Below are 22,911 nucleotides of genomic sequence, written 5' to 3' on the forward strand. Positions count from 1 at the left end.
TGGCAGACGGGCGGCTTTGCAGGCTCAGTACAGACGGGCGGCTTTGAATACTCAGTACAGACGGGCAGTTCATGCGGCGCTTGGCAGACGGACAGTTCAGACGGCGTTGGGCAGACGGGCAGTTCAGACGCCGTTGGGCAGACGGGCAGTTCAGGCGCCGTTGGGCAGACGGGCAGTTCAGGCGCCGTTGGGCAGACGGCAGACTCTGGCCGGCTGAGACGCACTGTAGGCCTGGTGCGTGGTGCCGGAACTGGAGGTACCGGGCTGAGGACACGCATCTCAGGGCTAGTGCGGGGAGAAGGAACAGGGCATGCTGGACCCTGGGAACGCACATTAGGCCTAGTGCGTGGTGCCGGAACTGGTGGTACCGGGCTGAGGACACGCATCTCAGGGCTAGTGCGGGGAGCAGCAACAGGACGCACAGGACTCTGGGGACACACAGGAGGCTTGGTGCGTGGTGTAGGCACTGGTGGTAAAAGGCTGGAGACACGCACCATAGAGCTAGTGCGTGGAGGAGGCACAGGGCTCTGAAGACGCACTGGAAGCCTGGTGCGTGGTGTAGGCACTGGTGGTACTGGGCTGGAGCGGGGAGGTGGCGCCGGAAATACCGGACCGTGCAGGCGTACTGGCTCCCTTGAGCACTGAGCCTGTCCAACCTTACCTGGTTGTATGCTCCCCGTCGCCCGACCAGTGCGGGGAGGTGGAATAACCCGCACCGGGCTATGTAGGCGAACCGGGGACACCATGCGTAAGGCTGGTGCCATGTAAGCCGGCCCGAGGAGACGCACTGGTGGCCAGATGCGTTGGGCCGGCTTCATGACATCCGGCTCAACGCTCAATCTAGCCCGGCCGATACGTGGAGCTGGAATGTACCGAACCGGGCTATGCACGCGTACAGGAGACACCATGCGCTCTACTGCGTAACATGGTGTCTGCCCGTACTCTCGCTCTCCACGGTAAGTACAGGGAGTAGGCGCAGGTCTCCTACCTGACTTCGCCACACTCCCTTTAAGGCCCCCCCCAAGAAATGTTTGGGTTGTACTCACGGGCTTCCAGCCTTGCTTCCGTGCTGCCTCCTCATATCGCCTCCTCTCGGCTTTAGCTGCCTCCAGCTCTTCACGAGGGAGGCGATATTCTCCCGGTTGTGCCCAAGGTCCCTTACCATCCAGTATCTCCTCCCATGTCCATGAATCCTGTGTAGGTGGGTCCTGTTGCCGCTTGACACGCCGCTTGGTCCTAGATTGGTGGGTAATTCTGTCACGATCGTCTTCTTTAAAGAGAGTGGACCAAGGCGCAGCGTGTGCAAAATACATCTTCTTTATTTTAAGAAGAGAGAAAAAACAAACAAGAAACGAACAACTAATCACGAACTAACAAAATAACAAAACTGACGACCGTGAAGCTATAAAGACAGATAGTGCTGACAAAAACACTACACATAGACAATTACCCACAAACAGCTAAAGCCTATGGCTGCCTTAAATATGGCTCCCAATCAGAGACAACAATAACCAGCTGTCTCTGATTGAGAACCAATTCAGGCAACCATAGACTTTCCTAGACACCTACACTGAACACTAACCCATCTACTCTACTTAACCCCCTAAACCATACAACACCCTAGACAATACAAAAACACACAAACTTCCCCATGTCACACCCTGACCTAACTAAAATAATAATGAAAACAAAGATAACTAAGGCCAGGGTGTGACAAGAACACCTTCCCAACCTTGAAGCACAGGGGTGGCAGCATCATGTTGTGGGGGGTGCTTTGCTGCAGGAGGGACTGGTACACTTCACAAAATAGATGGCATCATGAGGTAGGAAAATTATGTGGATATATTGAAGCAACATCTCAAGACATCAGTCAGAAAGTTAAAGCTTGGTCGCAAATGGGTCTTCCAAATGGACAATGACCCCAAGCATACTTCCAAACTTGTGGCAAAATGGCTTAAGGACAACAACGTCAAGGTATTGGAGTGGCCATCACAAAGCCCTGACCTCAATCCTATAGAAAATTTGTGGGCAGTACTGAAAAAGCATGTGCGAGCAAGGAGACCTACATACCTGACTCAGTTACACCAGCTCTGTCAGGAGGTATGGGCCAAATCCAACTTACTGTGGGAAGCGTGTGGAAGGCTACCCAAAACATTTGACCCAATTTAAACAATTTAAAGGCACTGCTACCAAATGCTAATTGAGTGTATGTAAACTACTGACCCACTGGGAATGTGATGAAAGAAATAAAAGCTGAAATAAATCATTCTCTTTACTATTATTCTGACATTTCACATTCTTAAAATAAAGTGGTGATCCTAGCTGACCTAAAACAGGGAATATTTACTGGATTAACTGTCAGCAATTGTGAAAACAACTGTTTAAATGTATTTGGCTAAGGTGTATGTAATCTTCCGACTTCAACTGTATATTCACATGCGCGCCCGCACACATAGCCTAGTTTCAGCGGAATATAATCTGCAGGCAGCAAGAGTGTGCAGCTCTCATCTGGTTTTGGCATGGAGCAGCTCACAGAAGAATGACATTGGTATCCGGCAGGGTATGAAAGACTTTCAACTTATGATATCTAACAGTAATTGCTAACTAAAGCAACAATGGGTATGCAAACCAGGTATTGAAAAAGTTTAGTCCGAAGTGTTGGTTAGTAGGCTATTTGTGATGCGCAATTGCCATCATGCACGGTTTGCATCAGGGGCGTCGACATGAGATTGGCCTGGGTGGCCACAGTCCCACCCACTGGGGAGCCAGGCCCTGACAGGCCCACCCAATCACATTGATGTGGTTTAAACATTGTTGTGGACTTAGACCATTAAATGTGTATTTTTTCCTTTAAAAAAAAGTACATTTCTGACCCAATGGGAATGTGCTGAAATAAATCATTCTCTTTACTTATTATTTTGACATTTCACATTCTTAAAATAAAGTGGTGATCCTAACTGTTCTAAGACAGGGAATTTTTACTAGGATTAAATGTCAGGAATTGTGAAAAACTGAGTTTAAATGTATTTGGCTAAGGTGTATGTAAACTTCCGACTTCAACTGTAAGTCTTTTGTCTTACCCATTCACCCTCAGACTGGCACACATACACAATACATGTCTCATTTGTCTCAATGCTTAAAAATCCTTCTTTAACCTGTCTCCTCCCTTTATCTACACTGATTGAAGTGGATTTAACAAGTGACATCAATAAGGGATCCTAGTCTATGTCATGGAAAGAGCAGGTGTTCTTAATGTTTTTTATACTAGTGTATTGGCTGTGTCCATGGGGCCTTGTTCTCGCGATCATGCATTTGTGTTTATGTATGCCCATACTTTGCTTCAGCTGTGATAATGACTGATCTTTTCCTCTGTAGTGCTGCCCACCTGCTCTCCGCTGGACTTCCACTGTGACAACGGGAAGTGTATCCGCCGCTCCTGGGTGTGTGACGGGGACAACGACTGTGAGGATGACTCCGACGAGCAAGACTGTCGTAAGTCTCACACACACACACACACACAGAAACACGCACGCACAATTTCTGTGAATAGCAAAGTAATATCTTGTCTAAAAAAACATGACAAATCAACAGATTTATCAAGTGCCATGTTCCTGGAGAGCCACAGTATTTGGTTGCGGGGTTTTATTCTATCCCATCTGATTCTACTAATAACAGTTTCAAAAAGGTTCAACCAACGTGTTTATTTATGTACACCATAGCAGAGGTCAAAGCACATGACTTCTGCAGTGTGTGTGCGTGCGTGCGTGCACTGGGCGAAAAGGGTCAATAACAGGGGATATCTTTATCTGTATATTTCCGGATATCAGCCATTTTATTAGATATAAGGAGTAGACAAGCTCCAGATACACGTCCTTAATTTCATAAATGGCGCTAGGATATTATTCGTCATGGGACAGTTTCTACATGCATCCAATCCGGACCTCAGAAATCACCCTGCTACCATGTGAGTGCAGGGAGATATCTGGGGTGAGATATTTTTTAAGACACGCACCTGATGCACGTTGTGGTAAACCGTGGGGTGTTGGGTTGAGCGTGCAGAGGTTAACACAGAGACAGGGAGGTTTTAGTCCGCAAACACAACTTTACTAGGCCGTAAAATAAACATAGCAAAGAAAATCACATACAGTTGATGTCGGAAGTTTACATACACCTTTTTCATTTTCACAATTCCTGACATTTAATCTTAGTAATAAATTCCCTGTCTTAGGTCAGTTAGGATCACCACTTTATTTTAAGAATGTAAAATGTCAGAATAATAGTAGAGAGAATGATATATTTCAGCTTTTATTTCTTTCATCACATTCCCAGGGAGCCAGAAGTTTACATACCCTCAATTAGTATTTTATAGCATTGCCTTTAAATTGTTTAACTTCTCTAGGATAGGGGGCAGCATTTTCACATTTGGATGAAAAGCATACCCAAATTCAACTGCAAGATACTCATCCGCAGAAGATAAGATATGCATATTATTAGTAGATTTGGATAGAAAACACTCGGAAGTTTCTAAAACTGTTTGAATCATGTCTGTGAGTATAACAGAACTTATTTAGCAGGCGAAACCCCGAGGACAAACAATTCAGATTGTATTTTTTTTGAGGTCACTCTCTTTTCAATGGGTTTTCATTGGGAATCCAGATTTCTAATTGACCATCTTGCAGTTCCTACCGCTTCCACTGGATGTCAACAGTCTTTAGAAATTGTTTGAGGTTTTTTCCTTTGTGTAATGAAGAAGTACGGCCATCTTGAACGAGGGTCACTTGAAGTGTACTGTTTGTTAGAGGCGCGTGACCAGAAAGCTAGCTACAGTTTGTTTTAATCCTGTATTGAACACAGATCATCCCGTCTTCAATTTTATCGATTATTTACGTAAAAAAATACCTAAAGTTGTATTACAAAAGTAGTTTGAAATGTGTTTGCAAAGTTTACAGGTAACTTTTGAGATATTTTGTAGTCACGTTGCACAAGTTGGAACCGGTGTTTTTCTGGATCAAACGCACCAAATAAATGGACATTTTGGATATATATCGACGGGAATAATCGAACAAAAGGGCCATTTGCGATGTTTATGGGACATATTGGAGTGCCAACAACAGAAGCTCGTCAAAGGTAAGGCATGAATTATATTTTTATTTCTGCGTTTTGTGTCGCGCCTGCAGGGTTGAAATATGCTTATCTGTCTTGGTTTACTCTGTTGCTATCCTCAGATAATAGCATTGTTTGCTTTCGCCGAAAAGCCTATTTAAATTCTGACACGTTGGCTGGATTCACAACAAGTGTAGCTTGAATTTGGTATCTTTCATGTGTGATTTCATGAAAGTTTGATTTTTATAGTAATTTATTTGAATTTGGCCCTCTGCATTTTTACTGGCTTTTGGCCAAGTGGGACGTTAACTTCTATGGGATATGTGGGACGCTAACTTGGGTCAAATGTGTAAGGTATCCTTCCACAAGCTTCCCACAATAATTGGGTGAATTTTGGCCTATTCCTCACGACAGAGCTGGTGTAACTGAGTCAGGTTTGTAGGCCTCCTTGCGCTTTATCATTTCTGCCCACAAATGTTCTATAGGATTGAGGTCAGGGCTTTGTGATGGTCACTCCAATACCTTGACTTCGTTGTCCTTAAGCCATTTTTCCACAACTTTGGAAGTATGCTTGGGGTCAATGTCGATTTGGAAGACCCATTTGCGACCAATGTTTAACTTCCTGACTGATGTCTTGAGATTTTGCTTCAATATATCCACATGATTTTCAATTCCTCATGAGGCCATCTATTTGGTGAAGTGCACCAGTCCCTCCTGCATCAAAGCACCCCCACAACATGATGCTGATGCTTGATGCTTAAACAATTTAAAGGCAATGCTACCAAATACCAATTCAGTGTATGTAAACTTCTGACTGGGAATGTGATGAAATAAATAAAAGCTGAAATATATCATTCTCTACTATTATTCTGACATTTCACATTCTTAAAATTAAGTGGTGATCCTACCTGACCTAAGACAGGGAATTTTTACGAGGATTAAATGTCAGGAATTGTAAAAAACTGAGTTTAAATGTATTTGGCTAAGGTGTATGTAAACTTCCGACTTCAATTGTATCTTACATTACTCATCTCATATATTTATACTGTCATTGCTCATCCATATATGTATATGTACATTACCGGTTAAAAGTTTTGGAACACCTACACATTTAAGGGTTTTTCTTTATTTTTAGTACTTTGTACATTGTAGAACAATAGCCACCCGTTGCCTTGATTTCAGCTTTGCACACTCTTGGCATTTTCTCAGCCAGCTTCATGAGGTAGTCACCTGGAATGCATTTCAAATAACAGGTGTGCCTTCTTAAAAGTTAATTTGTGGAATTTCTTTCCCTCTAAATGCGTTTGAGACAATTAGTTGTGTTGTGAAAAGGTATGGGGTATACAGAAGATAGCCCTATATGGTAAAAGACCAAGTCCATATTATGGCAAGAACAGCTCAAATAAGCAAAGAGAAACGACAGTCCATCATTACTTTAAGACATGAAGGTCAGTCAATACGGAACATTTCTAGAACTTTGAACGTTTCTTCAAGTGCAGTCGCAAAAACCATCAAGCACTATGATGAAACTGGCTCTCATAAGGACCACCACAGGAAAGGAAGACCCAGAGTTACCTCTGCTGCAGAGGATAAGTTCATTAGAGTTAACTGCACCTCAGATTGCAGCCCAAATAAATGCTTCACAGAGTTCAAGTAACAGACACATCTCAACATCAACTGTTCAGAGGAGACTTTGTGAATCAGGCCTTCATGGTCAAATTGCTGCAAAGAAACCACTACTAAAAGACACCAATAAGAAGAAGAGACTTGCTTGGGCCAAGAAATACGAGTAATGGGCACTAGATCGGTGGAAATCTGTCCTTTGGTCCAAATTGGAGATTTTTGGTTCCAACCAAAAATGATGTGGGGGTGCTTTGCTGGTGACACTGTCTGTGATTTATTTAGAATTCAAGGCACACTTAACCAGCATTGCTACCACAGCATTCTGCAGCGATACGCCATCCCATCTGTTTTGTGCTTAGTGGGACTATCATTTGTTTATCAACAGGACAATGACTCAACATACCTCCAGGCTGTGTCAGGGCTATATTACCAAGAAGGAGAGTGATGTAGTGCTGTATCAGATGGCTTGGCCTCCACAATCCCCCGACCTCAACCTAATTCAGATGGTTTGGGATGAGTTGGACCACAGAGTGAAGGAAAAACAGCCAACAAGTGCTCAGCATACATGGGAACTCCTTCAAGGCGGTTGGAAAAGCATTCCATGTGAAGCTGGTTGAGAGAATGCCAAGAGTGTGCAAAGCTGTCATCAAGGAGAAGGGTGGCTATTTGAAGAATCTCTAATATAAAATGTATTTTGATTTGTTTAACACTTTTTTGGTTACTACATGTGTTATTTCATAGTTGTGATGCCTTCACAATTATTCTACAATGTAGAACACAGTAGAAATAAAGAAAAACCCTTGAATGAGTAGGTTTTCTAAAACTTTTGACCGGTAGTGTATATATGTTCGTATTCCATTCCTTTACTTAGATTTGTGTGTATTGGGTAGTTCTTGTGAAATTGTTAGATATTATTTGTTAGATATTACTGCGCTGTTGGAGCTAGAAACACAAGCATTTCGCTACACCCGCAATAACATCTTCTAAACACGTGTATGTGACCAATACAATTTGATTTGATTTTGATATTCACAACTATCTGTTACAATAAGGTGTCACAATAAGCAGAGGTATCCATGGTACCCGGTGGTTGAGCTAGATTTCAATCCACACACCTCCACACCCATTAAGTCCACAGAGATCACCACACAGATCGGGCTGAGAAACTTGGTATGATTAATTTCCAACCCAATGGATTGAATTTCCTGAATGTTCTGGAGATGGAATTAATTGACTCAAGCTAACCCTGCCAGCTTGTACCTCTATTAATACTTTTTTTCTGAATAATTCTGTAGATAAAAAAAAGTATTTTAAATTTGATGGTGAGCTCTCTCTCTTTCTCAGATTCTCTCGTTCCCTTATTTTTTCCAGATAACTCTGTATGGAGGTGGGCTTTCTTTCCCTCTCTCTTTTCTCTCTCTTTCTTTCTCTCCGATTCTCTTTCTCTGATTTTCTCTCTCTTGCTCCAATTCTCTCATTCCCTGCTTCCCTCTCTCCTGTCTGACCCATATTTCAGGAGCCAGACGTAGAATCCCGTCCTGATGGGGGGTCCGTCTGCCGTCAGCCAGGCATGAATTTTTCATCTTCATGTCCCGTAAATTTCCCCCTCCCTTGCTCCTTGGCCTAGTTATTTTTTCAGGACTTATTTCTCTATGTCTTTCTGTCCTCCCTAGTTTCTTTCCTCCCACTGTTGTTGTTTCATTCCATTATTTAAAGAGAGAAGGGGAAGAGAATGGAGAGAGACGGGGGAGAATCCGTCATGGTCCACTTGAGCTTAGCGACTTGTCAAAGTTTTAGACAACAAAACTGGAAAAAGAGACGTGCGTGTGTGAAAGTGAGTGACAGAGTAAGTGTGCCTGTGTGGATGTGTGTTCCTACGTTCATATTTGTTCAGCAGAACACACATGACTACATATCCACAGTGGTATCACACACACCTACACACACCAGACCTGAGTTCAAATACTATTCAGAGCTTCTGCTCTTTTCTATAATTTGTAGGTAGGTAGAACTGGAGTCTGATGGGATAGTTCTGAGCTTCTGCTCTTTTCTATGTCAACTCGTGGGATGAGAGGAGGATGAAAGGCAGGCAGGGAGCAAGAAGGGAAGGCAAACCCTGAAAGTGCATAGGTAATACTCAAGGAACCATACAACGTGTTTAAAAAGGAATATTTTTTATTTTTTCACACACACAAACACACCTCAATGCATACCCTGGAAATGAATCACTATGACCTTTCATCTCTAACTACTGCCTGCTCTCTGACTGATGATCTGCCTCAGGACACGTGACTTCTGAACTTTCCTCTGTTTGGGTTAGGAACGAGAGGGAGGGAAAGAGAGAGACAGATGAGAGATTCAATGAAATTCTACTTCGTGTGCCAAGTGAGTTTTTGGAATCAGCCATAGAGTTATAGTTTAGAGACTCTCATTCAGGGGGTAGCTTTGTCTTCTGCTCCTGTTCCAGATCCTTCTCCTTCTCTGTTGCATCTGAATAGGAGGGGTAAGAGTACTCTTAAATAAAAATACTAATAAAACTATACTAATAAGTCTCTTCTGTTCTGAGGACTCGGTTGTGTCATAAAGCAAAGGAAACCTGTGTGTGAGAAAACAAAAGGAAGAGATGAGAGGTAGTAGATTTGGGTCACGTTTTGTCGCAATAGTCACTGAGGTAGGAAGTACAAAAATACACATTTTATCCTCAAACATATCTGTGCCCGTCCCTTTTTTCTGTCTCTCTGCTCTTTAACTTGTATTACACTCTGAACTGCCGTCACGTTTCTAAGTGGGTTTCTTTGACTGCGCCTCTGTATGCATTTTATTGGCAGTTCAGGTATAAGAGAGGTAGATTGAACAATTAGTTAATAACCTTCTAAGGCAGCAACCCCCCTTCACACACAAGACACACACGCACACACAACACGCTTTAAATAATACATCACCTCCGGTCTGGGGCCATTCAGGCAGAAATCATGGTACTTCCCTCTGATACTAGCCTGTTCACCTGGCCCTCCTTTAGCCAGGACTATAATTGGCTATCGATCGCTGTGGTTATAACTGTAGTGGCAGGCTGTTGTATTAGTGAAGGAGAGAGAAAGATGGTGGCGGGACTCAGTGCAGGAGAGAAAAGGGAGAGAGACATTGTTGTAGGCCTAATAGCGCTCGTAAGTGGAACTAATGATAACATCAGAGAAATGATTGTAAGTAAGGTGGTTTTTGGGGGGTTGTTGTGCTGGATATGACAGTGTAGTTTAGAGCAGAGGTTAACCATCAGGGTGGATGGGAGGTTGTCGACTGGAGGTTAATAGACAGCTACTTTTCTCTGTGTGAACGTAAGAGAAAGGTCACTAAGCTGTGCAGCGCATGGCGCATGGTGCATGCGTATGAGATTCTTACATCATACAAGCGGCGCATCGGATATTGTTTGTGTGATTTGTCCTTTGATTGACATCCCGTCTCTCTCTCTTTGTCGGTAGCGCCGAGAGAGTGTGAAGAGGATGAGTTCCATTGTCAGAACGGCTACTGCATCCGCAGCCTGTGGCACTGTGATGGGGACAATGACTGTGGTGATAACAGTGACGAGCAGTGTGGTGAGTTACACACACACACACACACATGCACACCACACATTCACTCTTACAGTATACACATACATTCAGAAAGTTGTAGTCTTTGTCACATCTCAATCCGTTGACTTTAACATCTCTATTTTCCTCTTTCTCTTACTTTCTCTCCTCTCCCTCTCTCTCTCTCTCTCTCAGACATGCGAAAGTGTTCCGATAAGGAGTTTCGCTGTACAGATGGGAGCTGCATTGCTGAACACTGGTACTGTGATGGAGATACTGACTGCAAGGACGGATCAGATGAGGAAAACTGCCGTGAGTTGCCCTGTGTGTGTCTGTGTGTGTCTGTGTGTGTGTGTGTGTGTGTGTGTGTGTGTGTGTGTGTGTGTGTGTGTGTGTGTGTGTGTGTGTGTGTGTGTGTGTGTGTGTGTGTGTGTGTGTCCTGTTTCTCACATAAACAAGTGTGTATTATACGCATGTGTCCTGGAAAGAGATGGAGACCCGCACACTGTCTAAAAAGGAATAAATCCTCAACGAAGGCTTCAATGCAAAATAAAGATGTTTATTAAAACACATTGGGGCCAAAAAATCATCAGTGCATAAATTAAAGGTGAAAACAAGTGTAAATTGACGGCACACACGGCATGAGGCCAAAAGGTGTGTGCTTTGTTTTCATCTTTCATTCACTATCCACTTTCTTTCACTATAATTTTTTGGCCATAGTTGTATTCAAGTATCAGTTTTGGATGTATTCCTTTTTTCTACAGTGTGTGGGTCTCCATCTCTTCCACTCTTCTTATTTTGACTCCTACACACCTGGAACAGACACTATTCAGTAGTAAGGACCTTAAAAGAGAGCAGACAGCCTTGTATCATTCATACGCATGTGTGAAATGGAAATGTTTCGTTTTTTTGCATATCCCAACTCCCCCTGAGACACATACTGTATGTGTGTGTGTCCACTCTCTCTCTCTCTATTTTGACTGCCCTAGAGTATAACACACTGAATGTCAGAACCACACACTGTCTTTATAGTTTATGACAGAAAGGTTTTGGGGTGAAAGGGACTGTGTGTTAAATACGTACCCCTCACCCCTATCTCTTTTTCTCCCTTTCTCTCTCCCTCCGTAGCATCTGATGTAATGACAGCCACCTGTAGTGTCGAAGAGTTCCAGTGTGCGTATGGACGCTGTATTCTGGACATTTACCACTGTGACGGAGACGATGATTGTGGAGACTGGTCTGATGAGTCCGACTGCTGTACGTACACACACACACACACGTCTGATTCAGGTGGCTAATCATTGATCTGCAGGCGCCAGCACCATAAATGCTACATCAGAGGCTGCTACACCGCCGGGCAGCAAACCCATACTGTGCCTCAAATTCCTCCGCTACACACACAGAGAGAACCTGCTGTGGCCAGACGACGGGTTGGAATTCTACCCAGAATGCCAAGGACCCTATTTCTCAACTGGGATGTAAACAAAGGGGTCAATAGGTTAGGGGCAGGGAGGATTGCAGGTGGGTTACAACTTTGTCATGATGGACGGAGAGAGTGAAGTTCAGTGTTTGAGAGGAGCCACTGACACCCTGTTGTCTTTTTAAGACCTTGTCAGGTGAAAGCAAAAGTGTGTTAATACTTCCAGTCAAGTGTTCATAAAATAAAAGAGATTAGGATAGGATCGGCTGAGGTTTGACAGATTTGAGACATGTTGGTGATGGCAGGTCCAGCTGTTACCATTGTAGCTATGATTGAGCTTGAGCACTGAGCAGTGACACTGCAGAAATCTGTCTCCCCCACTCATTATGGCTCTCTGAGCGACCCCTAACATAGATTCCTGGAATACCCTGTCCCAATCTCCTTGCTGACAGCTGTCATGCTAGAGTCATGTGTCTTTGTTACGTGTGTGTGTGTGCATGTCTGCGTGCGTTGGAAAACACTTCCCATCTTTTTCTTTCGAACACACATACACGCGAGCTAGCTAGCGTTTCGATTAGCACAGGCTATCACGTTTCTCCTCATCACTCCAGAGAATGTATTCTGTTAGACTACTGCTAAGTCCTTTCTTTCTGTTAATGTATCTCTATGTCAGTCTTTCATGTCTCTCTTTGTACTATCTCTGTCCCACAGTCTCTCTTTCTTTCTCTTTCTCTCAATTCAATTTAAATTTCAGGGCTTTATGGAATGGGAAACATATGTTAACATTGCCAAAGCAAGTGAAGTAGGTAATAAACAAAAGTGAAATAAACAATAAAAATTAACAGTAAACATTACACTCACAGAAATTCCAAGAGAATAGACATTTCAAATGTCATATTATGTCTATATACAGTGTTGTAACGACGTGCAAATAGTTACAGTACAAAAAAGAGAAAAAATAAATATGGGTTGTATTTACAATGGTGTTTGTTCTTAACTGGTTGCCCTATTCTTGTGGCAACAGGTCACAAATATTGCTGCTGTGATGGCACACTGTGGTATTTCACATAGTAGATATGGGAGTTTATCAAAATTGGGATCTGTGTAATCTGAGGGACATATGTGTCTCTAATATGGTCATACATTTGGCAGGAGGTTAGGAAGTGCAGCTCAGTTTCCTCCTCATTTTGTGCACATAACCTGTCTTCTCTTGAGAGCCAGGTCTGCCTACGGCGGCGTTTCTCAAATGCAAGGCTATGCTCACTGAGTCTGTACATAGTCAAAGCTTTCCTTAAGTTTGGGTCAGTCACAGTGGTCAGGTATTCTGCCGCTATACTCTCTGTTTAGGGCCAAATAGCATTCTAGTTTGCTCTGTTCTTTTTTAAATTCTTTCCAATGTGTCAAGTAATTATCTTTTTGTTTTCTCATGATTTGGTTGGGTTTAATTGTGTTGCTGTCCTGGGGCTATGTGGGGTGTGTTTATGAACAGAGCCCCAGGACCAGCTTGCTTAGGGGGCTCTTCTCCAGGTTAATTTCTCTGTAGGTGATGGCTTTGTTATGGAAAGTTTGGGAATCGCTTTCTCTCTTTCTCTCTCTCTCTCTCTCTCACTCTCACTCTCATTCTCACTCTCTCTCTCCCACACTCTCTCACTCACTCACTCACTCTCATTCTCTCTGTCATGGCAGCCCACACAAGTGTATGGGGCTCTGTTAGCATGCATCAGACTAGGGAGTAGGATGAGTGGAGAGTGTGTTAAGAATGGAGAGACGTCTGGGCACACAAGAGCAGATCAAACGATTCTCTGTGTGCTTAGTGGTGTGTGTGTGTGTATGGATATATATCTGTATATGTGGTGTGTGTCTGTATTCTGAGAGTTGGCCACACACAAGCAGATGAAACGGTTCTCTGTGTATGTGGCCGTCAATGTGGATGACAGGGTACCAGCTGATAAGTGGGTTTGAACATGAGAACACTTAGTGTTCATTCCATTGCTCTATCTATCTTTCCTTCTTTTCTTTTCTTATCTTATCTATGTATTTCTCTCTCTCTCACCGCCTGGTGTTTTGATCACACACACAGCACTGCTTCATTCTTCTCTTCTTTTTTCTCTCCCACTTTTCTGTTGGCCATGTTCCCTTCTCTTGTCTAACTGATACCACTGCACATGAATAAAAGTGTATGCTCTCATTTGGTCTTGGATAGATACGTCTGATTCTTTTGCAAACATGCATGCCCTGCCCCAAATGTTCATTTATTTTCTGTCCCTGTTAAAAGCGTCTTTGTATTACCAGGGTCCTTCAGATCAATTGTTTTCCACTGTCAGGGATGATTGAAGATCCAAAAGCGTTTGCATTTTATCTCACGGTAGTGGTCGTGTGTGTCCCGCAGCCTCCCACCAGCCTTGTCGTTCCGTGGAGTTCATGTGCAGCAGTGGGATGTGCATCAACGCTGGCTGGAGGTGTGACGGGGAGTTTGACTGTGATGACCAATCAGATGAGAAGAACTGCAGTAAGTATCTGCTTATGTGTGTGTGTGTGTGTGTGTGTGTGTGTGTGTGTGTGTGTGTGTGTGTGTGTGTGTGTGTGTGTGTGTGTGTGTGTGTGTGTGTGTGTGTGTGTGTGTGTGTGTGTGTGTGTGTGTGTTTGTGTACATAATGGACGTAGATTGTGTGTGTCTAACCAACCTGTCCTCTCCCTCCAGCCTCCTCCATGTGTACTGCGGATCAGTTCCGCTGTGCGTCGGGACGCTGTGTCAGGTTGTCATGGAGATGTGATGGCGAGGATGACTGCTCTGACGGCAGTGATGAAGATGACTGTGAGAAGACTGGTACGTGTGTGGGTGTGTGCACGTGTGCAGATCAGCATCAATCTAAACTAGACAGTACAGAGGAAATAAAAGGATGAAAAGAAAGAGAGCTCTAGGGACTTAGTTCTTATATATGCGGGCTAAACAAACAATGAGCTAAATCTCACATTAAAGAACGGTTACCATTACCCCACAGGCCTTTTGTGTCTATCCTTCAAAAGTCAGAGGCTACCTCCCAAATGGTTCCATATTCCCTATATAGTGCACTACTTTTGACCAGGACCCAAGGCGTGCCATTTGAGACGCAAACAAAGGAGTTTTCAGATGTTGTCCATTGTTCTTCACAGCTTTTTTCAGCCCATTGTAACATTCTCCATCTATCTTCCCACCAGACACCCCTCCATGTGCTCCGGACCAATTCCTGTGTGGTAACGGCCGATGTATTGGCCAGAGGAAGGTCTGTAATGAGGTCAGCGACTGTGGAGATGGGACGGACGAACACCCTCACCAGGACTGCCGTGAGTTATGTCTGACTGTATAAGGGGAAGGGTGTGTGGGTGGGTGGATGTGCCGTGTGTGTGTTTGAGGGCTTATGCGGAAACTTTTGTAAGAATCCACATCATGACGTCTCTCTAACAAGTGTGCGTGTGTGTTTGAGTGTAGGCCCACGGTCCAGCGAGGGCAACTGTAACCTGAATAACGGAGGCTGTTCTCAGAAGTGTCAGATGGCTCGAGGTCTGGTCCAGTGTACCTGTCATACTGGCTACAGACTGATGGAGGATGGCAGGGCCTGCCAGGGTGAGTGTGTGTGTGTGTGTGTGTGTGTGTGTGTGTGTGTGTGTGTGTGTGTGTGTGTGTGTGTGTGTGTGTGTGTGTGTGTGTGTGTGTGTGTGTGTGTGTGTGTGTGTGTGTGTGTGTGTGTGTGTGTGCGATGAGAGTCAGAAAAACTTTAATGTATATGAGTTCTGCTGATTTTATAATGAGTTGATTGAAAATGTATATATTTTAGGTGTTTACTCTTGCAGTATCATCACATATTATTTTACCCCACACCCCACCCACCCACCTGTCTATATGGACCGTTTCCAGATGTGGATGAGTGTGCAGAGGAGGGTTACTGCAGCCAGGGCTGTACCAACACAGAAGGGGGGTTCCAGTGCTGGTGTGTGCAGGGCTACGAGCTGAGGCCTGACAAGCGCAGCTGCAAGGCTCTGGGTGAGTCCACTCACAATCTTTCAATTTAAGACCTTTGGCTTCATGTGGAGGGATTGCGAGCACCTGGGGAAGTTGTTTACCTGAGATGCATCAGGGTTTTGTGTGTCTTAAACATGTTTTGCCTGCATGGAATTAAAACCGTTTCCCTTTCTCTGCCCCGGGTAGTGGGTGATCCATATGCATCATAGTTGTGTTTAAAGCATGCAAGCATGTTTCATCGGCATTTAATTGTAACCGTATCCCTTGCTTAGCTTGGAACAGTTGGACTGTGGCTGAGGTTAGCTGATGGTTTGAGGTCAGAAAAGCGAGTGCTTGGGTGCATCCCAAATGGCACCTTACATCCTATAGTGCACTACTGTACTACAGTAGTTCACTATAAAGCAATAGGGTGCCTTTTGAAACACAGGCCTACATTGCCAATACAGCACCCCACAAATCTGGTGTGTATCACTGATGAACCCCGAACAAACTCCTCTCTCTCTTGCACTCCACACCCTCTTCTCTCTCTCCCTCTTTCTCTCTCACTCTCTTAACCCATCATTTTGCTTCTCACTACCCTCCCTCTTTCCTTTCCCTCCCTGCTCTCTATACCCTCCTCTCTTTACCTTACTCTGTACCCCCCCCCCCCCCCCCCATTAGGTCCCGAGCCAGTGCTGCTGTTCGCTAATCGTATAGACATCCGCCAGGTGTTGCCCCACCGGTCAGAGTACACTCTGCTGTTGAACAACCTGGAAAATGCCATCGCTCTGGACTTCCACCACAACCAGGAGCTGGTCTTCTGGTCCGACGTCACGCTCGACCGCATCATGAAGGCCAACCTGAACGGGAGCAACGTGGAGGAAGTGGTTTCCACTGGCTTAGAGAGTCCAGGTAGGAACATGACCATTTATGGTCAAAACACACGCTATAGGAATTCATAGCACGCGGTTTCCACCGGCATGGATACGATCACAGGTGGACATGCTACATTCTATACACGCACAATTATGTAGAGGAAAGCCCAGAACATGGTTTTACTGCGGTCAGAATATGTATCAACATAGTATGTACAGCACTGCAACAGTCATAATGGTTTAGGACATGCTGAAGAAGACAAAACGGATGGCATTTTCTAATCCAAAAAGGTCAAATAGAGGGGGGCTTATATTTGTTGTAACCTGTACAAGTGTGTGGTGTGAAATGGAAATGTGTTTTAATTGCATAACCCACTCCTCCTGAGACACCCTCAGAGAGTGGGTTCACGGCCAGGGATCAGCTATTATTGACGATCAGCAGATGTTTCTCTTAGTCAGCGCAGGAATTTGAATTTGAATCAGTCTTTCAGTTACTGGCCCAACGCTCTAACCGTTAGGCTGTCTGCCGCCGTCTAATAACAAATGTGATTTTGGCTTCTATACTTTTACCCAATGTTTGCTCCAAACCATAACCCCTAGATAATAACTAGATTGCTCAACAGCTCTGATTCTTCTGCCACATTTTAATATTACCATCTGTTGACTACCTGGGTTGTGTTTATTAGGGCACATAACATGTTTTAAACTTTTGCAATGGAAAAACAAAGCCTGTTTCAGTCTGTTTTCCTCTGTTTGGTCCCTAATGAACATGACCCTGCTCTCTCCCACTAGGTGGTCTGGCTATAGACTGGATCCATGACAAGCTATACTGGACTGACTCAGGGACGTCCCGTATTGAGGTGGCCAATCTGGATGGAACCCACCGCAAGGTCCTCCTATGGCAGAGCATGGAGAAACCCAGAGCCGTTGCACTGCACCCTATAGAGGGGTAAGGAAGAGCTCTCTCTTCTCTATCCCTACCTGCTAACCTGCACGCATTTTGTCTACCATAAACGCACTTTCCAGTCAAAGTACACTGGTACAAAAAATACCCCTAAAATACGCCAAAATAGACTTCTAGTGGGCACATTGTGGTTTTTGACTCAACCTTCTGAAGTTGGAGCAGAACCAATCATAGGACTCGGACTGTAGCTCTCCACTCCGGCCTTCCCCGCCCCCCGTAGTTGTAGTACTATTTTCCTCCTTGCAGCTGGATGGCAGCTCTCCACTTCGTCTGTTGATACCACTGATGTGTGAGGAAAAAGGGTAGGGAAAATGGAGAACGGACTGTTTTCCAAATACATTTTCCAAAATGTTATGTATTAGTCAAGCACATAACCAATATTATTCCTTAGACAGCTTCTTAGCTAAGGCGTCATTACAAAACGTAGTTAGCTACAAATTAAGATGAAGACAGTTTAAATTTCCACAAGTGTTTCCACATTAAGACACCTATGAATTAGAATGATCATTACCTCTAAATTTAACCTAGAAAATGTTTTGTGTCATTGCGACCACCTCAATCTAATTTAGCATCACACACTAGACTACTGTGTTGGCTACATTGTTGGAAATCATTTAAGACTAGGTTTCAGGAAATGGCAGTTACAGGTAAAAGAATAAATAAATAAATGCTCCAATTTTCTTCTTCAACTTCACAACTTCCAGACCTCTCTCCTACTCAACCTTAGGCCTACATCAGCACCACCTAGTCAGAAATGCAAAGTGGCAATATGTAACTTTTTGGGTGACCGAACCAAATTCACATTGAGCTGTGTGTTATAGATCTATCATTTTACTTGATAGCAAGTCTAAGAAGCGGTAGATCTGTTCTATGGGTGCTATTTCTATGCTTCCCGTTCTTAAGTTTTGTTTTTGCATGATTATGGAAAATATATTTCACAGCGGTTTAGATGTGTAACGGCGGCCTTCCCTCTCTTCACTAGAAGAGGGGGTGAAACAGGGATCGGACCAACACGCAGCGTAGCCAGTGCTCAACATGTTTAATTAACAAAAACTACAGTGAACACTAAACAAATACAAAATAACAAAAGTGGCAAACCGATACAGACCTATCTGGTGCAGAATACAAACAGAGACAGGAAACAACCACCCACAATCCCCAACACAAAACAAGCCACCTATATATGATTCTCAATCAGGGACAACGATTGACAGCTGTCTCTGATTGAGAACCATATTAGGCTGAACACAGAAACAGACGAACTAGACACACAACATAGAATTCCCACCCAGCTCACGTCCTGACCAACACTAAACAAGCAAAACACATAAGAACTCTGGTCAGGACGTTACAGTACCCCCCCCCCTGAGGTGCGGACTCCGAACGCACCCCTAAAATACAAGGGGAGGGTCTGGGTGGGCATCTGTCCGCGGTGGCGGCTCCGGCGGTGGACGAGGACACCACTCCACCACTGTCTTTGTCCCCCTCCTTAGCGTCCTTTGAGTGGCGACCCTCGCCCACGACCTTGGCCTAAGAATCCTCCCCAAGGCCCCCACATGATTTAGGAGGTAGCTCAGGACAGAGAGGTAGCTCAGGACAGAGAGGTAGCTCAGGACAGAGAGGTAGCTCAGGACAGAGGGGCAGCTCAGGACGAATGGCAGCTCCGGACTGAGTGGCAGCTCATGACTGAATGGCAGCTCATGACTGAGTGGCAGCTCCGGACTGAGTGGCAGCTCCGGACTGAGTGGCAGCTCATGACTGAGTGGCAGCTCATGACTGAGTGGCAGCTCATGACAGCTCATGACTGAGTGGCAGCTCATGACTGAGTGGCAGCTCATGACTGAGTGGCAGCTCATGACTGGAGGGCAGCTCATGACTGGAGGGCAGCTCATGACTGGAGGGCAGCTCATGACTGGAGTGCAGCTCTGGCAGCTCCTGACTGGCTGGCGGCTCTGGCGGCTCCTGACTGGCTGGCGGCTCTGGCGGCTCCTGACTGGCTGGCGGCTCTGGCGGCTCCTGACTGGCTGGCGGCTCTGGCGGCTCCTGACTGGCTGGCGGCTCTGGCGGCTCCTGACTGGCTGGCGGCTCTGGCGGCTCCTGACTGGCGGACGGCTCTAATGGCTCGGGACAGACGGGCGGCTCTGAAGGCTCGTGGCAGACGGATGGCTCAGATGGCGCTGGGCAGACGGATGGCTCAGATGGCGCTGGGCAGACGGATGGCTCAGATGGCGCTGGGCAGACGGATGGCTCAGATGGCGCTGGGCAGACGGATGGCTCAGATGGCGCTGGGCAGGCAGGCAGCTCAGACGGCGCTGGGCAGACGAGCAGTGCAGGCGGCGTTGGGCAGACGGCCGACTCTGACCTGCTGAGGCGCACAGTAGGCCTGGTGCGTGGTGCCGGAACTGGTGGTACCGGACTGGAGACACGCACCTCAAGGCTAGTGCGGGGAACAGGAACAGGGCACACTGGACTCTCGAGGCGCACTATAGGCCTGGTGCGTGGTACCGGAACTGGAGGTACCGGGCTGAGGGCACGCACCTCAGGGCGAGTGCGGGGAGAAGGAACAGTGCGTACCGGGCTCTGGAGACGCACAGGAGGCTTGGTGCGTGGTGCCAGAACTGGAGGTACTGGGCTGGAGACACGCACCATAGGGAGAGTGCGTGGAGGAGGAACAGGCCTCTGGAGACGCACTGGAAGCCTGGTGCGTGGTGTAGGCACTGGTGGTACTGGGCTGGGGCCACGCACCATAAGGCGAGTGCGGGGTGCTGGAACTGGAGGAAATGGGCTGGGGCGGGAAGGTGGCGCCGGATATACCGGACCGTGCAGGCGTACAGGCTCCCTTGAGCACCGAGCCTGCCCAACCTTACCTGGTTGAATGCTCCCCGTAGCCCGTCCAGTGCGGGGAGGTGGAATAACCCGCACTGGGCTGTGTTGGCGAACCGGGGACACCATGCGTAAGGTTGGTGCCATGTACACCGGCCCGAGGAGACGTACTGGAGGCCAGATATGTAGAGCCGGCTTCATGGCACTTGGCTCAATGCTCAATCTAGCCCGGCCAGTGCGGGGAGGTGGAATAACCCGCACCGGGCTATGCACACGTACAGGAGACACCGTGCGCTCTTCCGCATAACACGGTTCTGCCCGTACTCCCGCTCTCCACGGTAAGCATGGGAAGTGGGCGCAGGTCTCCTACCTGACTTCGCCACACTATCCTTTAGCCTCCCCCCCCCAAGAAATGTTTTGGGTTTCTTCACGGGCTTTTTACCGCGTCGTCGTGCTAACCTCATTCGCCGGTATCCCTCTGCACATTGCTCCATCGAATCCCAGGCGGGCTCCGGCACTCTCCCTGGGTCAACCGACCACCTGTCTATTTCCTCCCAAGTGGTGTAACCCAGATCCGGCTCCTGCTGCCGAGCTAGCTCCTCAAAACGCCGCCTCTCTGCTTTTGCTGCCTCCAGCTCTGCTTTGGGGCGGCGATACTCCTCTGGCTCTGCCCAGGGTCCTTTTCCGTCCAGCTCGTCCTCCCATGTCCATTTCTCCTGGTCCCGCTGCTGCTGCCCGTTGCTACGCTGCTTGGTCCGAGATTGGTGGGTGGTTCTGTAACGGCGGCCTTCCCTCTCTTCACTAGAAGAGGGGGTGAAACAGGGATCGGACCAACACGCAGCGTAGCCAGTGCTCAACATGTTTAATTAACAAAAACTACAGTGAACACTAAACAAATACAAAATAACAAAAGTGGCAAACCGATACAGACCTATCTGGTGCAGAATACAAACAGAGACAGGAAACAACCACCCACAATCCCCAACACAAAACAAGCCACCTATATATGATTCTCAATCAGGGACAACGATTGACAGCTGTCTCTGATTGAGAACCATATTAGGCTGAACACAGAAACAGACGAACTAGACACACAACATAGAATTCCCACCCAGCTCACGTCCTGACCAACACTAAACAAGCAAAACACATAAGAACTCTGGTCAGGACGTTACAGTACCCCCCCCCCTGAGGTGCGGACTCCGAACGCACCCCTAAAATACAAGGGGAGGGTCTGGGTGGGCATCTGTCCGCGGTGGCGGCTCCGGCGGTGGACGAGGACACCACTCCACCACTGTCTTTGTCCCCCTCCTTAGCGTCCTTTGAGTGGCGACCCTCGCCCACGACCTTGGCCTAAGAATCCTCCCCAAGGCCCCCACATGATTTAGGAGGTAGCTCAGGACAGAGAGGTAGCTCAGGACAGAGAGGTAGCTCAGGACAGAGAGGTAGCTCAGGACAGAGAGGTAGCTCAGGACAGAGGGGCAGCTCAGGACGAATGGCAGCTCCGGACTGAGTGGCAGCTCATGACTGAATGGCAGCTCATGACTGAGTGGCAGCTCCGGACTGAGTGGCAGCTCCGGACTGAGTGGCAGCTCCGGACTGAGTGGCAGCTCATGACTGAGTGGCAGCTCATGACTGAGTGGCAGCTCATGACAGCTCATGACTGAGTGGCAGCTCATGACTGAGTGGCAGCTCATGACTGAGTGGCAGCTCATGACTGGAGGGCAGCTCATGACTGGAGGGCAGCTCATGACTGGAGGGCAGCTCATGACTGGAGTGCAGCTCTGGCAGCTCCTGACTGGCTGGCGGCTCTGGCGGCTCCTGACTGGCTGGCGGCTCTGGCGGCTCCTGACTGGCTGGCGGCTCTGGCGGCTCCTGACTGGCTGGCGGCTCTGGCGGCTCCTGACTGGCTGGCGGCTCTGGCGGCTCCTGACTGGCTGGCGGCTCTGGCGGCTCCTGACTGGCGGACGGCTCTAATGGCTCGGGACAGACGGGCGGCTCTGAAGGCTCGTGGCAGACGGATGGCTCAGATGGCGCTGGGCAGACGGATGGCTCAGATGGCGCTGGGCAGACGGATGGCTCAGATGGCGCTGGGCAGACGGATGGCTCAGATGGCGCTGGGCAGGCAGGCAGCTCAGACGGCGCTGGGCAGACGAGCAGTGCAGGCGGCGTTGGGCAGACGGCCGACTCTGACCTGCTGAGGCGCACAGTAGGCCTGGTGCGTGGTGCCGGAACTGGTGGTACCGGACTGGAGACACGCACCTCAAGGCTAGTGCGGGGAACAGGAACAGGGCACACTGGACTCTCGAGGCGCACTATAGGCCTGGTGCGTGGTACCGGAACTGGAGGTACCGGGCTGAGGGCACGCACCTCAGGGCGAGTGCGGGGAGAAGGAACAGTGCGTACCGGGCTCTGGAGACGCACAGGAGGCTTGGTGCGTGGTGCCAGAACTGGAGGTACTGGGCTGGAGACACGCACCATAGGGAGAGTGCGTGGAGGAGGAACAGGCCTCTGGAGACGCACTGGAAGCCTGGTGCGTGGTGTAGGCACTGGTGGTA

General features: G+C 47.1%; 1 protein-coding gene across 1 annotated transcript in view; it reads left to right on the forward strand.

Annotated features, from left to right (window-relative positions):
• LOC120025095 (low-density lipoprotein receptor-related protein 4-like) overlaps nt 1-22,911 on the forward strand; it is a 99,207-nt gene that overhangs the window by 33,446 nt on the left and 42,850 nt on the right. Inside the window, exons 3-13 of the mRNA XM_038969528.1 lie at nt 3,376-3,492; nt 10,203-10,316; nt 10,488-10,604; nt 11,421-11,549; nt 14,102-14,221; nt 14,414-14,539; nt 14,911-15,036; nt 15,182-15,316; nt 15,608-15,733; nt 16,373-16,603; nt 17,359-17,515. Coding sequence (XP_038825456.1) covers nt 3,376-3,492; nt 10,203-10,316; nt 10,488-10,604; nt 11,421-11,549; nt 14,102-14,221; nt 14,414-14,539; nt 14,911-15,036; nt 15,182-15,316; nt 15,608-15,733; nt 16,373-16,603; nt 17,359-17,515 — 1,498 coding nt within the window. The remainder of the gene's footprint in view (nt 1-3,375; nt 3,493-10,202; nt 10,317-10,487; nt 10,605-11,420; nt 11,550-14,101; nt 14,222-14,413; nt 14,540-14,910; nt 15,037-15,181; nt 15,317-15,607; nt 15,734-16,372; nt 16,604-17,358; nt 17,516-22,911) is intronic.

Source organism: Salvelinus namaycush, chromosome 30 (assembly GCF_016432855.1).
Source record: "Salvelinus namaycush isolate Seneca chromosome 30, SaNama_1.0, whole genome shotgun sequence".
NCBI classification, from domain to species: domain Eukaryota; kingdom Metazoa; phylum Chordata; class Actinopteri; order Salmoniformes; family Salmonidae; genus Salvelinus; species Salvelinus namaycush.